The 24,899-nt window shown below is 33.5% G+C and overlaps 1 protein-coding gene across 1 annotated transcript; it reads left to right on the top strand.

The window, feature by feature from the left end:
- Window positions 1-171: 171 nt before the first annotated feature.
- On the top strand, window positions 172-24,832 carry LOC126774491 (protein FAM166B-like). The gene is made up of 5 exons (XM_050496052.1): window positions 172-317; window positions 20,232-20,333; window positions 21,123-21,272; window positions 22,358-22,554; window positions 23,610-24,832. The coding sequence occupies exons 1-5, from the start codon at window positions 247-249 to the stop codon at window positions 23,840-23,842; spliced, it is 753 nt and encodes a 250-aa protein (XP_050352009.1). The 5' UTR covers window positions 172-246; the 3' UTR covers window positions 23,843-24,832.
- The last annotated feature ends 67 nt before the right edge of the window (window positions 24,833-24,899 follow it).

The following is a 24,899-nucleotide window of genomic DNA, read 5'->3' as shown; positions in this document are numbered from 1 at the left end:
TAACATTACACTTTACTATTGGGAGAATTTATCCAATATAATAAGTAATTTTTTCCTTATTAATTTAGAACTTTTAAAGCTTCTCATGCGTGCGCAAACTTTTAACGCATGCCCTTTGCTTAGCCTATAAGCGCTTTTATTTGTTACCATTCTAGTCACGACAAACATCTCTCAGCGGGCAAACGCCGCGAACTCCGCTATGAATTGTTTACGGAAATAAAGTACTTATACACAAAGTTTTAAACAATGTGGGTGGACGTTAGTGGACGGGAAAGACAAAGTTATATGTCACAAACGAATGGTTCTTTTATTCCTGGGTAAGTAGTTAACGAAAGCTATAAAAAGGAAGCGAGAATACATTAAAAAATATAATAATAAAATACTTATAGTAATTTATTACTATACAATAGATGTATAAATTTTTACCGATGCTTTAAATTTTATTATAAGCCTCAACTTGTTTTTTTTTATTAAAATATTTTTTAATGAAAACAATGATAAATAAAAAATGATAAAATTAAGAATTTAATATCAAATTACTTACGTCCGTTTAAAATAAAATGATAATAAAGATATATTTTACGGTAAGTTATGATAAAGAAATATTATTTAAAGTATAAATAAGCGAAAAAGGTATATACATATATTTTTTTAATTTGTTCCCTGTTAAACGTATAAATAAAATATAATTTAATAAACCAGATGGTATTGTCACAAGCATCCAAATAATTTCTAAAATTTCAGCTCATTCGGTAGGTTGGAACTTTAGAGGTTTAAAATTCAGGAATAAGCATTTTACATACTAACAGGTAAAGCTTTTAAAAGGAAACCATTCTTGGCTAACTTTAGTGCGTGCCAATTTGCCGACCGTTTGCGTGTGCCATAGTCTATTGTCTGCTTTATCGTACTATTAAAAATGTTGCTATATACTTTTCAATATTAATTTTAAATTTAGGACATAATTACTACTTACTTTAATTGCATTTTGCAAGGTTAAAAAATATTGATAACCCATATTTTTACATATTATTATAGAAAACTATTTTGTACTCGTCTCATCTAAAAGTTCTTTAAAAAAATATTTAAAAAAGAAACATTTAAAAAAAACATAGTTAGCGACAAAAAGTACTATATAATTATATATATTATATAAACCACTACGTTAGTATACGTTCATTGCATTATTCCCGGCTGTTTTTGATTTTTCGTAGTATACAGGGCTGGGAAGTGTTTGAATTAGGTACTTATAATTAAAATATAAATTCTTATTTATCATTTGATAATGAGGTGATTCTGGTGTATTGGTGGTGGTGATTTGTAATTAATATAGGTACCAATTACCAATTAGGGGTGATCTTTGTTAAAGAAGGACATTTAAATATTTTGATTTTCTTATTTTAAATATGTGCGAAAAAGTATTTTCTTACTTTAGTTAAAGTAAAGCATGTATTCTGCCCAGCCCCGGCGGTTGGTATATTCTCTTTCTAAAAAACTAAACATAAAATAATACACTAAAATTAATTTTCTATAGTTACTGGATAGATACAATTGTGATTTTAATTAAATTGAATTACCAAAGTAACCAAACAATGAGATAACGTAAATGTTAACTAATACACGAATTCGGCATTCAGAGATTAGGAACATTAGTGGCTTCAGAGAAAATTAAAATCCCCTGTTAAATGTCATTTACGTTCAAGGTTTCGAGTGAATTTTAATTCTAATCTGACTACTTAGAAAAACCTATTTAGAACTAAGACCGACTGATTGAACTTGTGTTAAGCGATGACACACATTTGCTTAGTCAGTCCACTAACTTAGTATGAGAAAATAGTCGTATTCATTGAAAGCATTGTCGATATTCATATAATAGTTGTTACATAGCTTGCCAGCGATAACTTGCTATTTACTTATATTTTACAAAAGACCTCTAAGGTTTTATTCCGTAATATAATATGAACAATCTAGCCACCCTTACGTACAGGCGACCAGCTATACATCGTGTATTAATTTCTTCTGCGTTATTAGAATTATCTTTTAAATTTTCCAAAATAACACCTAACACCTAAGCAAAATAGTCGCTTTCGCTTGGTTTAAATAAGGATATATGCATATATATATTTCAATTATACGACTTTGTTAATAAATGTTACCACTTTTGCCATTAAAAGAGCTTCTTACTGACAATTTCCTCATCAACTCAGTTAAATATTTAAAACATCGTATTATTTAGCTGGAAAAATCCCTGTTTTTTATATTTGAGTAGGCAGTCTAGTGAATTAAGTCACCTGATGGTAAGTGGTCCCCACCGCCTATCGACATTGGCACTGCAAGCAATATTAACCATCTTTTTTATAGCCAATGCGCCACCAACCTTGGGCCTTGTCCCTTGTACCTGTAATTACATTAACTCTTTAAACCAAGACTGGTCAAATTTTTGATTAAATACTGAAACATAATTCATTTATTATAAACTTATACCTAAGCCATATTTTTAAAGGTTTGGCATTTGGCCTTGAGATCACCAACCTATTTATTGCCTAACTGCAAATGTCATATTTCATAGCTGTATATAAAAGATTACCATGACTATTGATACTCGCAATATTTGTCCTTAGCATCACCGTGCCTACGTCACCGCCAGGGTTGACATGTAAAATTATGATAGCTAAGATTACTCGTACGAATCCATAATTAAAACTACATAAGCATAAAATTGCTACATAAGTTTAAAATTTTTATATTTTAAACTTAAATTTAATTAAAGTTTGTTAAACATTTACATTTTACTATTGAACTATAATATAATAAATCTTAGTTCTCAAAGTTGTGTTGGTGGCGGCGATAGAAATATAAATAAAAAAAAATTAAAAATTTCTAACAATACCAAAAGTGTATATGTACCGTGGCGATGGATATTTGCTTTCCTATTTTAAGCAAAAAAAGCAATTTTCAATATGTTAACTATTTTTGTACTAAGTGTATATATTTAAAAGAATGAAATGATGATGAAGATGATTCCATAGCATGCAATTCTTTTACGCATTAAAAAAAAATTCTCGACACTAACGAAGCCCCACGAAATTGCCAGAAATTTAATACCCAGTAAACGGTAAACAGCAAACAGATGTATTACGAAACCGATCAAAATTAAATTCGAAAGGGGAAAGCTCTGATGGCACAAAGACAACAAACAAAGGCTATTCTATAACAATTCTTATAGATAGTGAAACTAAATCGCGCATTGTTCCCACGATCTCGATTCGCTTCAATTATTTGTCCAGGTGTAGTAATACATGTCTCGATTACAGGTTATATAAACCTGATCAACTGACAATTCACTTATTTTAAAGATTACCAATGTGTATTTTTAAGAAATTATTATTTTTTATATTCTGTTCCCTGTCAGATTAAATAACCGAAGGTATATTTATTTAGGTTAACATAATATTAAATATAGTTGGTGATAGGACTTTGTCACAAGATACTACCAATTCAATAGATCTTCTACCGTTAAATAGGAATTCTTAGTATTGTGATAGTGTTCCGGTTTAAAGGGTGAGTGAGCCAATGCAACTACAGACACAAGATACATAACACCTTAGTTCTTAAGGTTGGTTGCGCATTGACGATGTAAGGAACGGTTAATATTTCTTAGAGCACCAATGGCCAGACTATGGCCGACGATGACTATTTACCACCAGGTGGCCAAGAGCAAATCCCTTCCGCCTAGCAATTTAAAAAAAATATATATTCGGTCTTTTCTTTCTTTCCCGGTCATGTATCGAACACAATAGTGTTCACTGCCTCCTATATTATTCTTGAAGAGCCCCGTGTTCTTTCCATTGAGTCACCATGACTGCTACGGCAATATATAATTTAAAGTAAACAAGACATGTAGATGACAAATATATATTTTTTTAATTCACAAGTAGGTGATTTTTAAGTTTAGTCTGATGATAATAACTTAAAACAATTAAAGCGCTTGTGTAATAAATATAGTAAACAAACTAATGTAATTACAAGGACGTTTTTATATAGTAACAATTGCGCCTTAAGAAGCGGTTATAATATTTATAACGACGGCTTTGAACTAGTCAACGATGCTAGTTACGTTTGTCGCGTACCACCGCGTGCCAGCGTGGAAATGACCTTGACATATATTACAAAACCGGAAAATACCATCATTTAAAGGACAATCTAAATACCCATCTACAGAACTTATTCTAGGACGATAGAAAAAGCCACTCGGATATTTATTTGGAAACAAACTAGAAAACACATTTGTCGCAAGAAATTATTTCCTTTTTATTTATTTTTTGGACATTATTTTATGTATTGATTACGTATTGACGGTAATTTTAATTCATTTGATGTAGATAATTAATTTTTCATAAGTAAAAAATAACAGTTCAAATACCTACTACAAAGTGCAAGTTATTTGAATGTTTGTCATCATCATTTGATAATAAAATAAAGACACGCGAATAAAAAAAAATCTTTTATCCTTTATTTTTTTTTTTTTTTATAGAATAGGAAGGCGGACGAGCATATAGGCCACCTGATGGTAAGTGGTCACCAACGCTCTTAGACATTAGCATTGTAAGAAATGTCAACCATCGCTTACATATCCAATGCGCCACCAACCTTGGGAACTAAGATTTTATGTCCCTTGTGCCTGTGTGTGCACTGGCTCACTCACCCTTCAAACCGGAACACAACAATATCAAGTATTGCTGTTTTGCGGTAGAATATCTGATGAGTGGGTGGTACCTACCCAGACGAGCTTGCACAAAGCCCTACCACCAGTAAATAAAACCAGTATTATAAGACAAACGACTTTAATACCTTCATTTTCATACCTTGCTAATGAAGGATCGCCACCAGGCCATTTCAAATAAATCATACAACTTTATTATTATGTAATTTTAAATAAAAATACAGATAAAAAAATCCCTCTGAGTTATTTGGCCGGTTCTTCTCGGTTCGGTTCGGTTTAAGTTGCTTATTTCCGAACCGGTGGTAGTAGACTATAAGCCAGTGTAAAGCTTCTTTATTTTGAATAAAGATTTTACCTCTCACTTTGGCTTTCTATTGATCTTTATTCTTTCGTTTATTCTTTCGTTATATCGATTATTCTTTCGTTGCATTACAACTCAAATAACTCGTAATTTACATGATAACAATAGACATTAGATAAATATAGACTTAATGAAACGACTATATAACTTCAAGGCTATTAAAATATTTATAGCTTGACTATTGTAAATATTTATCCTTTTCAAATGATTAGCAAAATCAAAATATTTGTCCTTTATATTGAAATATGTACGCTCATACAAGTAGTTTTTAATATTTAATTTACTATATGAAATAAATAGCAAGCTACCACTGTTTCGTAATGTAGCTTCTATCGACAATAATCGACAAGAAAGTCTGTGTATATTTAAAGAAGTAAAAAGTATAAAAACTCCTGTAAATGACAAGCTAAGGCCTCTTCCTTTCGAGGAGAAAGTTCGGTTCTTCGTATATATGCATATATTTTCAATTCCATATATTTGAAAAAATCAATGCTTTTAAACATAAAATATGATTTGACATTATTCTTATTTAATATAGTTACTTCCAATTAATTGTAATTATTATATATACACATATATATGTATTATATATAAATATATATTTAACTGTTGTTTTGTCGTTAAGTTGTTGTGGTTTTTCTCTTTTATGTTTGACATTCTTGACTATAATATTACACTTTTTTTCTCCTAAATTATATTTCAATATTGTTCAAATTAACATTTAACTAAAATTATTATGAATACTAAGTACAATGGGTTCAATACCCGAGGCGGGAAAATACAAAGTTATTGGGTTTTTCTTTCAGAAAATCCTCAGTAGTAGCCCGGGGTCTGGATGTTGGAAATGTCTACACTCCTGTGTTTCGAAAAGCACGTAAAGCCGCTGGTCCTGCGCCTAAACTCTTTCCGGTCGTGTCGGATTGCCATCCCATCGGATTATGAGAGCTAGGGATTAGAGAGTGTACCTGTGTTTGTGCACACACTTGTGCACTATAATATCTCCTGCGCAGTTGGCCTCTCTTGAGATTGACCGCTGTAGCCTCAATCGGTCTGGAGAACCTTATATTTCCAAATATACCGTACATGTAGCAGATTTTCATGCCGGTTTCCACACAATGTTTTTCACGAAATGAAATATATACACAAATTAAACACACGAAAATTCAATGGAAAATTCTTGGCTCAGTGTATATAACGAAATAATATCTCTTATAATATTGTAACCTTGAATGAAAATCAAGTCATATTTTAACGTCACCTTGAAAAGAAAATTGTAGCTATCGATTAAATAGATCGCACTTTTCAAAGTACGTACACAAACTTACGTCAGTTCCATGCTACACGTAAATTCGTTGGCAATTGCTCATAAATCAAGCGTTACGTAATTTAAATAATAATTTAATATATTTTTCAAACTAACGTTACCATATTTCAAATTTTCAATTAAAAAGAACATGACTGATTAATTACCTCAAAATCGTTCCTTTTTATAACGAACATTGTACCTAATACATAATTATAAAATAACAAAAAGTAAAAATCGTTATACGTTTGCGATTAAAACAATACTTATATGAATTAAACTTATTTTATCAAAAACAATATGAATTTAAAATATGAATATGGTTTTCGTCCTAAATCCGGACCACATTCTGCTACAATTGACCTAGTAACTAATTAAAACGAATATCGATGATAATAATTTTGTATTGGACACAGTTTCACATAATTTATTATTGCAAAAAATTAAAACAATTCGTATTAACGGACTAGGTTATAATATATTATAAATTAATAACTTCCTACCTAACAAATCGGCAACGAATAGTAAAAATTGATAATTTTCGCGAATGACATGTGGAATACCGCAAGGATTCATACTCGGGCCTCTGCTTTTCGTACCGCTGAAATCCACATCAAAAATCTCCAAATATCTCAAAATAAACTGCTAAAAGTCCTATATAATATGACCTATCGCACTCCCACAGAAAATGTCTATAGCACAACAGAAAACTTGCTAGAAATCAACATAAAAATCGAATTACCCAAATTCCGAAGTAAGTATGGCATAAAAACTATATTATTTGAATTAGCACAGCTTTACAACTCATTACCAAAAGACGTTATAAATGAAAATTCAATCAATTAATTTAAAAAAAAAAACTAAAAAGTTATTTACGAGGACAAAATGTAGGCTTATACGTTATGTTACTTTATGTTTAATGTTATTTCCTAAGTTTAAGTGGACTTTGTTCTTTTTTAGGAAATAAATATCTTAAGCCTTAAAGCAATCGCCTATTAATGTCCTATTGTTGGGCAGAAGTCTTTTCCTCTGTTTTGAAAGATATTCCACTACTCCAACTCAGTTGTGTTCAGTGAACATGTAACTCTTGATTAGTTTTAACCCCTAGGCCATCACAGTTCTTTAATTTAAAAATATATCAAAAAAGTTATGTCATTTATAATGTCACGTTCTACTTACCCGTGTGATAAATCAAAGTCAACACTATTCGTTCTTACTTCTTACTATACTTCTTATTTATACTATTCTTCTTACAGTCTTCTTTTTTCACAACTATATAATCATTTAATAAAAAATATGTATAAATTTTCTCACTAGATACTCAGATCCGGACTTATAACTAGGCCTGTGAATTATAGGGCTAGGCACATAGGTCGAACATTGTATCAGCACAATGTATACCATGTCAGTAATCTCTGAAATCTAGCCTATATTGTTATTATCACGCATTAGACTTTGCAAGGCCGCACCGCGTTCTCGTTCCTGGTACCGCGCTTTCTTATTAACCCGCCCCTACCAGTAAGGGCTGTAATAAATAAATCGCTTCGAAATATAAAATCAACATATTCTTATATATATATTTTTAATTTTAAATACTTCTAAAATTTTAAAATAAATTTCAAAAATCTTTTCTATAAAACGAATACCATGGAATCCTTAAAAAGTTAAAAACAAGTTAAGTTTTAAATTTTGCCGTCGTATTTTCTTTCTTTTTCCTTACTTTGCTTAATAATCACAATGGTCTAATTTCCTAGAAAATTTTGTACGAATTATTAAATTTCTTTTATTATTATATGTACATATAAATTATTATATTTTATATAAAAACAAATAATGTTGACATACTTATACCACCTGAAACATTACCTACATTTCTATTCATCACTTAAAACAGTGAAACGTTTTGTGTGAAAGAGTCTTTAGCTTTTAAGCTAGCTAGTAGTTGAGTACAACTTCACCTACATTTTACAGATAAAAGACGCGCTTTCGTGTTTTGCACTAATTTATCAGGTGCGACTAACTTGTTTTCGTCGAATAACAAATATTTATGTAACTTCGTTAACTTTCAAGCAATACGTTTGAATAGCTTTGTGATTAATAATGTCTCTTCAAAATGGCGGTGCCACAACTATTACCTCAGAATGAGGATAATATGGAATATGATGCACTCCTACGCTGACTGACTGGAGAGAAAAATCGATTTTATTGTTATTTAATAAATACTTCTTGTGATATTTTCTCTCTAAAGTAAATTAAATAAATGTGCTTTTAGTATTAAACAATGTTTATATTATATATTTAAATATATTTTATATAACCGAGATAGCCTAATGCCTAGAAAACTCTATTCATAGCCAAAAAGCATTTAAACAGTTTTTATTATTATTTTTTTATAAATTATAATTCATATATTGCCCCGTAGTGAACGCAAACATGTGTTGGACAAAAATCTACCACATTTGCTTTGGAGCAACGTGATGGTATAAGCACAAAGCTCAAAATACCCCTTTACCCGGTAGTGTGATATTTAAAGACTTTTATCATAATAAAGACATCAAAAGTCCTTTAAATATAATGCATAGTACATGATATAATAATAGCCAACTGTGTCTACATTAATTATTTCGGTTTCCGTCAATCAATTCCGCGGGGCCTTGACAAAAGCTCGCGTGCCTTTCGCCCCTAACATGTACAACTGTACACAGATCTGACATTGAACTACACAACATACAATACAAAGAAACCTCATTAAATTTAAAAATATCTTTTAACCAACAAAAACGGTATTAACAAAGCCTTAAAGTCTGCTACACTTACAACAGATTGTAATCTTTTGTTAGTTGCTGCTGAATTATTTTAATTATAATTAATAGTTGAAAGTATTTTTGTATCTATTTGTTAACGAACTGTAATTGATACAGAAGAGGATTTGGTTTGGGCTGAATTAAAAGACCATCATAATTTTCAAATGATTGAGTTTTGGTTGACTGAGTAACAAGTATTTAAAACAGACAATATTTTGCATACAAACCTACTATTTTTATTTAACTAAGGTGTTATTTACCTCTTGTCTGATGTTACACTAGCTCACTCACCCTTTAAACCGGAACACAATAATACCTAATGTTGCTGTTTGGCGGTAGAATATTTTTTTTTTATATAGAATAGGTAGGCGGACGAACATATTGGCCACCTGATGGTAAGTGGTCATGGAAGTGCAGTTTGTACACACGGTGACATATGTATACCATACCACTGACATAATTCTCTAAATTTAAATTTAACTAAGTGAAATACGTACATTATCCAATAGGATTTCAGGGTGAGGCTATAAAATTTAGTGAAACATTTCTCTCTCCACGTGTGAGAGACTATTTTAAATGTGTTCATATGTATATATACACTGTAACAAATACATGCACACTTTAAGAATATATAGCCATTTACAAACTGCGGTTAGAACAAGAAGGATTGAATTTCGCTTGACGTAATATATCGTATCAATTATTTCAGATATTATGGTCATGTATTATTCTGTAGCAATTATTACGATTTTTGCGAGATAATCTTCATACATTGATGTCTTCCAAAGTAAATAAAACGCTTTATATAACGAGTACATATTATGAAGAGTAGATAGACACAGTATTAATAACATTTACCAATGAATAAATAAATTATTTTATTATTAATTATAATATATATTATTATATTATTTATTGATAACAGCCTGTGAATGTCCCACTGCTGTGCTAAGGTCTCCACACCCTTTTTTAGGAAAAATTTATTAATTAATAATGATACATGTTATTTACCTTGTGTCTGAAGTTACTCTGGCTCACTCACCCTTTAAACCTTTAAATTGATTTATATAAAAAAAAACTGCTGTGTCTTGCCAGTTCTTATCACTGAAATCTACATACTGAATCTTTGATAGCGAAATTGAATCTTGTGAAATGACTATTCTAAAGAGCCTATTTGGATAAAATAGTTATATCATTATATTTCAGAGTATTGCAAACCTTATGAATTAGTAACATTTAAAAATCACTGATAGCAAGACTTCATATAGGTAGGACAGACTCGTATCGGTTCCCCATCATCGTCATCGTACATCAATCATCAGCTATTCTACTGCTAAACAACAATAATTTATACCCTTGGATTCCGATTTAAAGAATGAGTGAGTAGGGTAATTACGGGCACAAAGAACATAATATCTCGGATCGGTAGAGAGACACACTTCTTCCATTGTCATCATCTATATCTATGAGTATATGGGCACTATAATCACAATTTGTTCTACACAAATGGTATAAAATCCAAAGTTATACCGATATTATTGATGCGAAAGTAACGTTGTCTGTTTTTTATGCTTTCTCGTCAAAACCACAGAACAGATTTTGATGAAATTTGGTAAGAAGCAAGCTTAAGCCCCAAGGAACTGGTGGTAGGGCTTTGTGCAAGGTCGTCTAGGTAGGTACCACCCACTCATCAGATATTCTACCGCAAAACAGCTGTACTTGGTATTGTTGTGTTCCGGTTCGCAAAGTAAGTGAGCCTGTGTATGACATAACATCTTAGTTCCCAAGGTTGGTGGTGCATTGGCGATGTATGCGATAGTTAACATCTCTTACAATGCCAATATATGGACGTTGGTAACCACTTACCAGCAGGTGGCCCAAACACGCGGGTGAAAACTAGTAATGATAATCTTAAATCAACCTTATAAACAACGGTCAGCCATTCGTAACTAAAAATAAAAACGAACTTAATCTTCTAAATATTGAATCCTGTATTCAACAATTGCTTATGTTACGAATGTAATGTAACATAAGCAAAAATTAACATTAAAGTTTTTTTATAAACTAAAAATTATAAACGATAATCCATTAAAAAAACTGATGTTATTAATAATTTGTTTTATCTGCATAATTCGGTGTGTCTTACAAGTAGAGTCTAAACTCTCAAAGTCTCAAGTCACCGGTAGTTATTCAACAGTAAACGTTGGATAAACAAACATAATGGCAGTCATTTTGTATCGTGTGAATGTTGCGATTTCCGCATTTCTTGTTTATGAGTAAAAGAACAATGGTTCGTTTCGTAATAGTACTTTCATTAGTTTCTGCTCTTCATGCCTTCAATTATAATCGACGATGTCTCCTTTTTCGTGAAAAATGTAAGTATATTTGTTTATCATACTAATATTATAAATGCAAAAGTAGCTATGTTTTTTTATCTTATTTCACCAATGAACAGTGCGTAATTAAATTTGACTTTGATAAGAACCCAAGTCCAGGACCCAAACCTGAGCGGTATAGCTAAGTGTATAAGGGCTACACTCATTGGTGCTTCAATAAAAAAAGGCCCCGCTCCGATATTGCTATATAGGAATAAGATAAGAATCAGTATTGCAAAAGAGAACTTAAAAACGAAATTGCAATGTTATTCATTGCAATTTTCTTTTGTATAACAATGAAGTTTCTTTTTACATTTATTCTGGTGGCCGCTAATCTTGGAGGCCATGGTGCACCGCACCGCATTGCCATATAAGGTACTTCTGTACAAACATAGATTTAGAAAATACTTCCACGCAAGAAAAATAATCTGTAACGAATACATTTAAGTATCAAAGGCCAATAAGTCTTTAAGCGTTACGTTAACATCTCATCTAAATCGTATACATAATAATGAGTATATACGAATCTATGATTACGTGTATAGATAAAAGTTATTTTTTATTTATAAGTATAATATAATTCATTTATAAAATATCAAATGTTCTACAATAAATTACAACCATAATTCACAATTCGTTTCGCTTTTTCTTTAATACCTATTACTATTTTCTACTTACTCCTTCAATATAAAACGTTATTATGTAATATTAATATATATATTTACTTCTATGCTCAATTACAGGCGTATCTCATTGTCCACGTAACATGTACCCTTATCACACGAGATGCGATGGACAAACTATGTCCCAACGAACATGTGAAACCCCCGTGGTTTATATCATAGGTATGATATAACATTTTTGTACATGTTTTTTTTTGATAAACATAATCGTAATTATTTTCAGTCTGTAGTTATTTAGGATTATTATTATTTACATCCAGCTTATAGCAGCATACAGCAGTTATATACAGCTATGTATTATTTAACTAAATTTTATACGTAACATATAAGTGTGAAAGCACTTCATAGTATAATTTTAGACGCTAATAATTACAATAATATAGTATAATATATATAATAATTCGTTTCGAAAAACCCTTCATAGTTAATAATAGAATACATATAAATAATTAAATTACATTATGTTGTTTAAGAATGAAAATAGAATACCGATACAGATCAAATTACATTGCAATTATATAAATCCAGTTTTAATCTTTTTTTCCTAGGGTATACTTGTGGCTGGTCTAGATGCGATTGTGTTGGTGATTTAATGCTAGATGAGGAAACAGGTTTCTGCGTGGAAGACAATGATTGCCAAATGTACCCAAGTAAAATACCCAAACTAAAAACTGTGACCGAGAGGAGGAGAAGTGGGAGACCGAGGTATCATTTGTCAAAGAGGATTAAAATAAAGGAAGATGAATTGACGGAATTAGTTTAATGTTTTATTTATAAAGGTTAAAAAATTATGTCAGTGCCAAGGTACTCATAAGAATTGATGTGTAAACATGTGAGCTTATGTACCGATCCCACGCACACATAACTTACAATAACAAATCTTACGCGGACGTCATCTGACGCCCGAAAACTTGCGCTAACGTCATCTGACGCTCGAACTCTCAGTTAGCCCCTAACGTGTATCGAGCGCTAAGATGTTTACACATCAATAAAATGCTGTTGAATGTTAGATATTTTACGTTATTGTTTAAAAATGTTTTGATTGAGTTTAAAAATTAAAAAACTGTTTCACAAAGTAAACATATATTAATTACATCGATTATTAAATACCTGTTAAATGTAAACATTGATTTTATTAAATAAAAAATCATAGTCGAATTGTGTTTAAAAAATATTCATACTAACCTTTTCTTTCTCCGATCAGTTTAAATTGTTTCCAAAAAGAAATAGATTAATCATAACTAATATGAGTATTGTTTAAAAATAATGCGTTAGTTTTTTTTAATGATTAATTAAAGTGATTATAATTGCCAATTTTTAACCGCAAAACTCATACAAAGGTTGGAAATCATAAAGGTTTTATAATATAGGTAGGCGGACATGCAAATTGACCACCTGATGGTATGTGGTCATCTCCAAAAGACATTGGCGCTGCATGAAATATTAACCAATGAAATACAAACCTTGAGAACTAAGATGTTATGGCCCTTGTGCCTATAGTGACACTGGCTCACTCACCGTTACAAGTACAGCGATACATGTAATTTGGCGATAGAATATGTAATCGGTACCCATATGGGCTTGCACAAAGCCTTACAATATAATAAGTAAACATAGAATCTTATCGTATCGTTCATAGATTTCTTTCAATCAATCAATCAATCAACAGCCAATCGTTGTCCACTGCTGAACATAGGCCTCTCCCAAGGTGCGCCAAAGCTCCCTGTCCTCCGCCTTCCGCATCCAGTTGGTGCCCGCCACCTTCTTAAGGTCGTCGGTCCACCTGGCAGGAGGGCGCCCCACGCTGCGCTTGCCGATTCGCGGTCTCCACTCTAGGACTCGTCCTCGCTCCAACGGTCATCGGTCCTACGACATACGTGACCAGCCCACTGCCACTTCAGCCTGCTAATTTTGCAAGCTATGTCGGTGACTCCGGTTCTTTTCCGGATAATCTCATTTCTGATCTTATCCTTCAAAGATAGTCCGAGCATAGCTCGCTCCATAGCACGCTGAGCGACTTTGAATTTGTGGACTAGTCCCGCAGTTAGTGTCCACGTTTCGGCACCGTATGTCATGGCAGGCAAGACGCATTGGTTGAAGACTTTCGTCTTCAAACATTGCGGTATAGATGACTTGAGGACTTGACGAAGGTTGCCAAATGCTGCCCATCCCAAGCGAATTCTTCCATCGGCTTCCTTCTCGAAGTTGTTCCTACCGACTTGTATTATCTGTCCTAGGTAGGTATATTCACTAACAACTTCGAGAGGTTTCCCTTCGACGTATATCGGTCCCGGCACGACATGCCTATTGAACATGACCTTGGTCTTGTCCAAGTTCATACCGAGACCGACACACCGGGAAGACTCGCCTAGGCTACGCAGCATTTCGGTGAGTTGTTCCAGCGACTTTGCTATGATGACAATATCGTCGGCAAATCGAAGGTGTGAGATGTACTCGCCGTTTACATTGACTCCATACCTAGTCCAATCCAGCGTCTTGAAAACGTCTTCCAACGCGTTGGTGAACAGTTTCGGGGATATTACATCCCCCTGTCTCACCCCTCTGCGCAGTTGGATCGCCTTCGTCTTACAGACCTGGATGTGGACAGTCATTGTAGCGGCGTTGTACAGACATCTCAGTACCTCGATATATCTCCAATCGATATGACATCTCTGCAATGAGTCGAGCACTGCCCAGGTTTCGATGGAGTCGAAGGCTTTCTCGTAGTCCACAAATGCCATACACAGCGGCTGATTGTACTCTTCGGTCTTCTGCACAATCTGCCGAACAGTATGGATGTGGTCCACGGTGCTGTAGCCTGATCGAAAGCCGACTTGCTCTGGGGGCTGGAACTCGTCAAGTCGTCTGGCGAGACGGTTCGTGACGACTCTTGAGAACAGCTTATACACGTGACTCAGGAGGGAGATTGGTCTGTAGTTTTTCAAGAGGGTTTTATCACCTTTCTTGCCATGTTGGATGACGGAATTAAAGAGGCTTGCTAGCTCTTTCAGGACCGGAGTCCCGCCTGCCTTAAGCAACTCTGTTGTGATTCCGTCATCTCCCGGAGCTTTTTTGTTTTTAAGCTGTTCTAGAGCCGCCCTAATCTCGCCTTGGTCAACGACCGTGAGCTCCTCGGAGTAATGGCGCATAAGAGGGGCGTGCTGGTCATCAATACTGATTCCCACGGGTTTATCCGATCTTGAAGAGAACAACTGCTCATAAAACCTCTCTACTTCTCCGACAATCACAGGCCTAGAGGTAACGACCCCACCATTTTCAGTTTTAAGTTTTGTCAGACGCGGCCTCCCAAACTTGCGAGCGAACACTTTCGATCCCCGATTTTGCTCAATCGCAGCCTTGATGGCACGGGTATTGGAGCGTCGGAGATCGCGTCGCGTCAGCGTTTTTATTATTCGATTTAAGGCCTTATCTGACAAAAATGATGGTAGTTCTCGTCGTTTTCTCATGAGCTCGAGTGTCTCAGCAGAGAGTTTTGGTGCGTTGTCTCTTCTCTGTGGCGGAAAACACTTGCGGGATGTGTTTTGCAGTATTTTGACCAGCGTGTCGGTTCTCTCATCAATGCTGCTTATGGTTTCCAACGCGGTGAATTGATTTTGAAGTTCCATTTGGAACTTTTCGGAGCCTTGAGCAGCTTGGAGCATGGTAGGTCGGAGAGTAGACCTCATCATTCTCGATCTTTCGGCTTTTAAGTTGATATTTAGAGTGCCTCGAACCAAGCGGTGATCACTTCCGGTATTAAACCTGTTGATCACTGAAACATCTCTAAATATGTGCCTTTTATTCGAAATGATAAAGTCTATCTCGTTCCTTGTCACTTTATTGGGGCTTCGCCAGGTCCACCTCCTCTGAGGCTTCTTTTGAAAGAAAGAATTCATCAAAAAAAGCCCCTGCGCTTCGAGAAAGTTTACCAGCATTTGCCCCCTGTGATTTCTGCAGCCCAAGCCGTAAGGTCCGACTTTCGATTCACCGCTATCTTGTACTCCCACTTTAGCATTAAAGTCTCCCATAACAACATTGTAGTAGGCCTTCGAGGTGTCGTTGAGGGCCTTTGCGATGTCCTCGTACATCGCTTCGACCACATCATCAGAGTATGTCGAAGTTGGCGCATATACCTGAACGACCTTCAGGGAGTACCTGTCGGAAAGTTTTAGGACAAGGTACGCTACCCGGTTCGACACACTACTGATTTCCACAATGCTGCTAATGAGATCCTTTTTGACTAGAAAACCGACACCACCCTGGGAGAGGTTATCACCTTCGCGGAAGTAGAGTAAGTTACCGGACTCTAAAGTTATCGTGTCCTCCCCCTGTCTTCGGACTTCAGATAACCCCAGTATATGCCAGTTTATATGACTTAACTCTACTTCTAATTCGGCGAGGTGATGGTCCAGCCTCATCGAGCGTCCATTATACGTTGCCATGTGCAGTCGTTTTATACGGTAGCCTGCCGTGGACCGGTGATTCTTAGCACCCCCAGACCTGCCGATACCGCGACCGCTACCTTGGTCGGGCCTAGCGGGCTTGCCGGTAACTGGGGGCCTTTTTTTAGGGCGCATCTGCCATTAAGGGAGGAGTTTGCCCTTACTTGCCGCGCTGGGCAGGCGTGTTGGCGAGCGCAGTAGGGGGGTAAGATGTTTATGGGAGGGGGGACCTGATTTCTTTAGGTACATCCAAATTATATCCAGTTTTTATGTACCTAAGTGTACCTTTGTCTGATATTTATCTAAAACATTGGGCTTAATTATTTTATCTGAATGAAGATATTTATCAAAATAAAAGGGTGGCTTAGGAGTACAATTATTTTACAGTCATCGTTTCATATAAATACAAATTTGAAATGTTTTAACACCGCCGTAGAAACTTGGTTAACGTTCATTTGGTAGCGGTTAGCTAGCAGTCGGCAAAATTGCTAAAAGGAATTTTATAATGTAACATACCATTATGTTACATCAATGTAATACGATTGTGTAACAAAATTACTAAGTAGGAATAACATTAAGAGATGACAGATATTTTTACACTATAATCTAATATGATGCATTCATAGCTCTCTGACTATATAACAATGATTTATATCCCTGCAATTAAACTGGTACCGTTATTTAAAACTACGTTCACTGAAAATTAAAAAGTTAAAATCCGAGATGTCATAGAGAATAGAATAGTCTATTCTGTAAGAGCAAACTCGAAACTCACCGCAGAAATCGAAAATGTCAGAAAGTGATATGCGACATTGACCAGCCTAATTATAACATTAAAATAATAGGTATCAGTATAATATAACCATAAGTCGGTTGTCAACATTTCACGGGTGAGTAATGAAGTGATTTCTTACAGAATAGCTTAGCTGGTGATTAAGATTCACCGATGATAAAAATCTGAAATCTCTAACTCTTATGAATTATATTATAATGCATCTCGTACTCGGTGGTGAAAGAAAACTTCATGAGGAAAACTGAAGATGTCGCCTAAGTCGGACACATACGTTTTGGCGTTCCGTCGTTTTGCAAAAAACATTTAAAGTTTTATGAAAAATATAGGCTGAATCGATTTGGGAAACCGGCTTCATTTTTTTATTTAATCTGCACATACTATTATCTATTAGATAATTGTGTTTGTACATGCATTTCAATTATTTGCAAAATATTTATTTCGATTGTTTTGATCGAAAAATATATTTAGAAAAGTAACAATACCTGTACATTTCAACATAACTATACCTAAGTATGGACTGTAGTGTTCAAGATTGAAGTTATTCGAAGATTGCCAATTTGCATATGGATGATGCAAATCAATGCAGATTTGACCCACGTAATACACATACTTGAGAAATAAGCGTTTGTAAAAATAACGAACATTTCCTCAAAGTACAGATGATAATGATAAACATGAATGATTGTTTTCCTGTTTACTTATTCAATCGTGGAAACGTATGTATGATGGTAAAATGGTCATTGTATAGACGGTATTCTTGTAGTGCCTGTGTACACAATGCGGTTACTTTTAGTACTATTTTTCCTACTGAAAGTAATCAATGCTTTATATTATGCTAAAATTGGAAATCCAGGATGCTTAATGTACAATCACACATGTAAGTATTTTTTAATATTATTATTAAATATTTGTTAAGTATTTATCTTAATTTACATAATTTCGTTCGATATGTCATGAATATTTAAATAGAAAGCTGTGTAATATGCCAAATCCGTGGTACCTTATATTTTTAACTTAAGTTTTTTTTTTCGATCAACTGTTTTTAGTTTATTGAAAGTATCCTTTTTAATCATGGTAATTGTGTAATAAGAAAACTAAAACGATATTGCGTTGTTATTTGTTCTTAATATCTACGCAAAATAACTAAATATTCCAGTCGGAAATGAAAAAAAAAATTTGCAAGATACTCTCATACATTGAAACTTAGTCCAACTTAATATACATATAGCTTGTAAAAAGTAAAATATTGGGGACAGCTTTATTTACATAAGGAGAGATAAATATTGATCGGAACTATGGATCGAATTTAAGGCACAGATACTACGATTTAATAGGGTTATCCAGCCTTCCTCTGTAAGAATTAATGCGTCATGATAAAAAATATATTATATTTATATTAATTTAATAATTCCTTCCAGGTGTAGACAAATGTCCAGAACATATGCACAGGGTAAACAGTGAGTGTCGACCGACGCCATCGCAGCGGACTTGCGACGAACCAGTCGCAACGTCTATGGGCATTATTTGCGACTGGTCTCGCTGCGACTGCGATTTCCCTTTTGTACTACATTTACAATCGGGATATTGCTTTGCATATGAAGATTGTCCTTAGTTATTATTATAATAACCTTCACAGCCTTCCATCCCGTATATAAAATTATACATCTCATATATTTTTATTCCTGTCTCCACTCAAACCAAACCAATCTTTTTTTTCATATAATTTTTTTTTATCTAAATAGACCTACAAGTACTTATGAAATGATGTTATCGAGAAGAGATTCCTTTAGTTAGTTATAAATATAAATTGATAATGACATATTATTATATAGTATAATAAAAAAGTGTTATATTTTAATTTGTTTTCTTTCCGTAAATAAAAAAACATCTTACATCCTTTTTTATAACTAATGTGTGGAGAATTGAAATATAGTTGTATTATTTGTTTAATATTATACATATTTTTTATTTCATAAATATAGAAATTGTATGTTGGTGTCACATCAATTTTTGAAATTGAATTTATTTCGTTATATTTGAAATTGCGAACGTGTGACATTTTCTGGTTTGATGGTTTTATCGATAACTTTGCTAGGGAATTTATTTTAACTCAACGTAAATTCGGTATCTTATGACGTATTTCAAATTCTCACATATTTTATTTTTAAGCATTAAATATTTATAATATATAATAAACAAAATGTTTTTAAGCTAAAAGCTATTTAAATATTATAATTATGTTGCTATATAAAAAAATAACCTTTTTACAACATAAATATACTATTTATTCAGAAATATGTTCAAGTTTTCTGTGTATAAATACACATACGAAGTCATATATATACAATAAATTCAAGATTACCGGAGAATTTAATACTATTATAATCTGAAATAGACCTAAAAATTTTATAGAGTTAAAACGTCATAATAATACTTACATATACAATAAACAATTTATCTCTCACTCTTTTCTTATTCTTAAGAAAATGTTGATAAACCAAAAACCATATTGATTTTAACATATTTTTGTAATTGTAATAAATTTATTTAAAAAAAAGGTAAATCCCATAGTCCGTTGATAAATAATTACAATATAAATAATTGCAAAGCAGTACAATTAAAAACATAATAGAACGACTAATATTAAGGACGGCAAAATATAATAATTAAAAAATAAAACTATATGATAAACCAATAATAGACGAAATCCCAGTCAATATTCATTTTTATTAAGTATGCTTTGGTTACAGATACACAGGTCATTGCCCTCTACTGAAGTTCCGCTACGGAAAGTGCTACGGCGACAACACGCGACAAATTCTGAAAGAAATACGGTCCAAGGGATTATTTAAGTAAGAATTACGATAAAAAAAGACGAATAAACGATAAATAAGTTAAGATTAGTACTCTCGATAATATTATCTACATTTTCTTACACTCTTATACTTTTTCGACAACCTTCTTATACAAAAGAAGATTAAAATAATTTTATGGCTTGTATTAAATAAATGTTTTGTACATAACATTGCTTAGTGATTATACTTTAACATATAATTCATCTTCTTCATCATTCTTCTAATACAAGTATGTGTGCAAGTTTTATTGTAATTATGGTACTGGTACTTACCGGTGGTAGAGCTTTGTGCAAGCTCGTCTGGGTAGGTACCACCCACTCATCAGATATTCTACCGCAAAACAGCAGTACTTGGTATTGTTGTGTTCCGGTTTGAAGGGTGAGTGAGCCAGTGTAATTACAGGCACAAGGGACATAATATCTTAGTTCCCAAGGTTGGTGGCACATTGGTGGTGTAAGCGATGGTTAACATTTCTTACAATACCAACATCTAAGGGCGTTGGTGACCACTTACCATCAGGTGGCCCATAGGCTTGTCCTATTCTATATAAAAAAATACTCTCATACTATAAATTACAAATTACGAAAATGCTACGAAAAACCCGTAGAGCCTCAGCAACCAGTCTTCATATTTTTTATTTTTTAACAATCATCAATATAATGTAGAAGAATAACAATTGTACGAATGTTATCAATATAATACGATTTTTTTAATCAATCGTTTTTATATATGTATATTATATTACTATTAAAATCGTACTTAAACGAATCATTATATTCGAACCAGTAAGCCGTTGAAATACCGCCCCGGTGACAACTATCAGCTAGACAACATGCCACGACGAGACACGCCAGCACGAGACCCGTACAACAGCAAGCATAGGCAGCCTGCCTACATGACCGGCTACACTGGATATGTACCAGGAATGAATTTCACGTAAATAATCTTACAATATTTGCTTGAATTTTTACGAATTTATGAAAAATGTTGATAAAAATCTTTGATAAAATTAGCTTGAAATTATTACCAAAATAACATTTTACAAATACGGGTACGAGATACCGTGAATACTTTCTCTACTTCGTTTCAATTAAATAGTGTGATGAATGAATGGTAAATTCTTACGAAATAGGTATATGAAAAACATTCATTAATGCCAAACATACTGAAACTAAACTATTGGCTGCTTGCTTGCTTAAGGTAAAAATAACATAGATACCTACATTCACATAACAAAATGCTAACGAGGCCCTAAACATGTGCATTATACAATTATAAGGTCTATTTATTAGGCCACATGTATATTCCACCAACCCGCATTGGAGCAGCGTGGTGGAAGAAGCTCAAAACCTTCTCCTTAAAAAGAGAGAGGAGGCCTTAGCCTAGCAGTGGGACATTCACAGGCTGTTACCAATACCAATTTATAAGGCAGAGGAACAAATTAACGACCTGACGTGTAAAGTCATCTACCAAAGCAATGTAAATATTTTAAATAACTAATAGTTATTGCTTTTGCAACGAATGTGCGTTAAGATTTAGTATGACAATTATTTTAAAATGTTAATGTTTATTTTATAGTCATCGTGTTTTGTTTATTCGACGGTAGCGTTACGTTTAATTAAGTCACATTGTCATGAGTGCTTTTAATAGCCTCTTTGAATACATTTATTTTTAATTCATTTGTTTATTTCGTTTGTTGTATATAAGATTTGTACCCACCCAGCGTATCCAGTAGCGTATTTAAAGATTTGGCGTTCTGGACACAAATAAAAAACCGTCTTTTAAATTAAAATAATTAAATTAAAATTAAAAAAAAGAGTTAAGTCATTCTAAATTTCAGTTAGAAGTGCTTCTTTTGAAGGAATTACTGAGAAATCTATTTACCCTACCCACGTAACCTTGTGTTAGTAGAGAAGACGACAAAATCCTAAGGGTCAGAAGCAAAAATGCAACTTCCAAATCATAATTTTGAGCTATTTAAGTTTAGATTTTTATATTTAAGTCAAATATTTATCCTTCAGGTATGGAAAATCTTACGGTCGAGCGGCAGATGACTGCATGGCAGACTTCTCCGCAAACCAACGAGACTTGCGACGTAAAGCCGACTTGAATCGGAGTTACATTCGATCGAGAAGCGCACCGAAAATGGAAACCGTGCATTCAAGAGACGAAATTCGACGCGATCTTAACAGATTCAGAGAAATCAATAAATACAAAGGTACATAGCATTTTACATAATCAATGACACTAGATATTATATATTTTTTTTTTTTATAGAATAGGAAGGCGGACGAGCATATGGGCCACCTGATGGTAAGTGGTCACCAACGCTCTTAGACATTGGCATTGTAAGAAATGTCAACCATCGCTTACATATCCAATGCGCCACCAACCTTGGGAACTAAGATTTTATGTCCCTTGTGCCTGTAATTACACTGGCTCACTCACCCTTCAAACCGGAACACAACAATATCAAGTATTGCTGTTTGCGGTAGAATATCTGATGAGTGGGTGGTACCTACCCAGACGAGCTTGCACAAAGCCCTACCACCAGTGGGCCTATAGAAATTTCATAATGTATATGTACATGTACGTAATGTATATATAAGCTATATACACTATGTGATCAGTGCAAAAATAATCTAGTTATTTGAAAACGAGAGCCGATATGCCGGTGGAGAATACATGTGGTCAGAATCGAAATACGCGAATCTGAGCAAACACTGACTTTTCACCTGCTTAATTTGTGTTTACATGCGGGAACCTCCATGTATAAGATGAAATTATGTGCTGTATTTATATACATACTCACACTGAAGTATCGTAGTGGCGTGGAACAAGCTCAAACCAAAGCCCTTCTCGAGCCCTTAGCGAGATTGGAGAAGAAATATGAAAATAATTGAATAATAAAATACTCCATGAAGCTCTACCGTGGATAGACGAAAAGAATAAAATAAAACTTACTTACTTAATCCGGTAATTCTTGCACGGACTCCAACCACTCGCGTGATTATATCCACGAGATTTAAAAGCAAATGTGTATACGGTTAAATGTTAGTATTTCTATGTAAGGTTGGCACATGATGATTACATTAATGTAATATTAGATGATAGATGCACCACACGGGGATCTTAGCAATAGGGAAGCTATTCTACCTTACCACAAACAACGACCTTATACAACATTAGTCGAGTATTAAAATATAAGAAAATATATTATAGGCAAGTGTAGGTATGCAATATAATAATTTTCTATCTTTAAATTATTTTCAGAGAACACAATATCACCGGAATTCCCTCCAATTGCTGGTTACACCGGTCATATCCCACGTATAAAAGGCTCGGAGGCTTCACTCAGCCAGCGATACCACTGCGCTGCGAAACGTGGCTTAGAGCTTATTCAGATGGAGAGAGATAAGATGAAGGAACTACAAAATGCAGATTCTAACATAAAAGCGATATTAAAAGATAATGAAAAGAAATACTCTTATTGGAATTGGGGATAGCATACGGGAAGAAGGATGTTCTTCACCAAGAATCGATGAACATTCTTCGGGATAAAATAATCAGTATTTTTGAATTGATAGTATTTTGTTGTGATTTCTCGATAAAACGCATATATCTCGCCTTGATCAATACCTTAGTCTAAAACTGTGCACAACTGCGCAGTTCTGAACTTTGACGATAAAATTTCACCTAAATTTTTTTAATAAGTCTATTAATGAATCACGGCGAAGCCACAGTTTTAAAATATTTTTCATTAAAGGCTCTTTATATAAATAATTAACCAGAATTCATGTCTTGAATAAAATTAAGGAAAAAATTGCAAGCAACTTGCGTTGCAAACCATAATAACATTATAGCCTATTTCAATCATAGGAGGAATTAAGACAAATAATAATTAACTTTGACATTATACTGGCATAACAAAATTGGCCAAGGCATTCGAGTCGTAAAAAATAGCATTTTGAATGTTGGCAATAAATAAAGAATATATAAATTAGGTAACAACATTTTGTAGTGCATAATATAACGGTTTTATGGTGAAGGAAAACATCGTGGGGAAACCTGCATGTGTCTAATTTCACAGAAATTCTGCTACATGTGTATTCCACAAACCCGCACTGGAGCAGCGTGGTGGAATAAGCTCCAAACCTTCCCCTCAAAAAGGGAGAGGAGGCCTTCAGCCCAGCAGTGGGACATTCAAAGGCTGTTATTATATAATACAGTTAACCAATTAGCAAATTGCATAGGATATGTAAAACTCAGATTTTTTTATATCTACTCCTTCTTCGAATAAAACTGACAAAGTGGTTTTTTTAAAATGTTTCTTCCACCAGTTATGTGTTGAAAAAAGATGAGCTTTTTACTAAATATAAAGCAATGTGCACAAGTGTGTAATGCAATTTTGAATATTACTACTCAAATTGTACTTACATAATATGTAAATACATGAAAAAAATAAAGCATTCAAAGAGTATAATACATACTTCAAATTTGTCAATGCCTTTACCTATTATAATTAAGTATTTAATTTAATTAAAAAAAAATAACTTTGTCAAA

Source organism: Nymphalis io, chromosome 16 (assembly GCF_905147045.1).
Source record: "Nymphalis io chromosome 16, ilAglIoxx1.1, whole genome shotgun sequence".
Lineage (NCBI taxonomy): Eukaryota > Metazoa > Arthropoda > Insecta > Lepidoptera > Nymphalidae > Nymphalis > Nymphalis io.
This window is presented reverse-complemented; position numbering and strand designations above follow the sequence as displayed.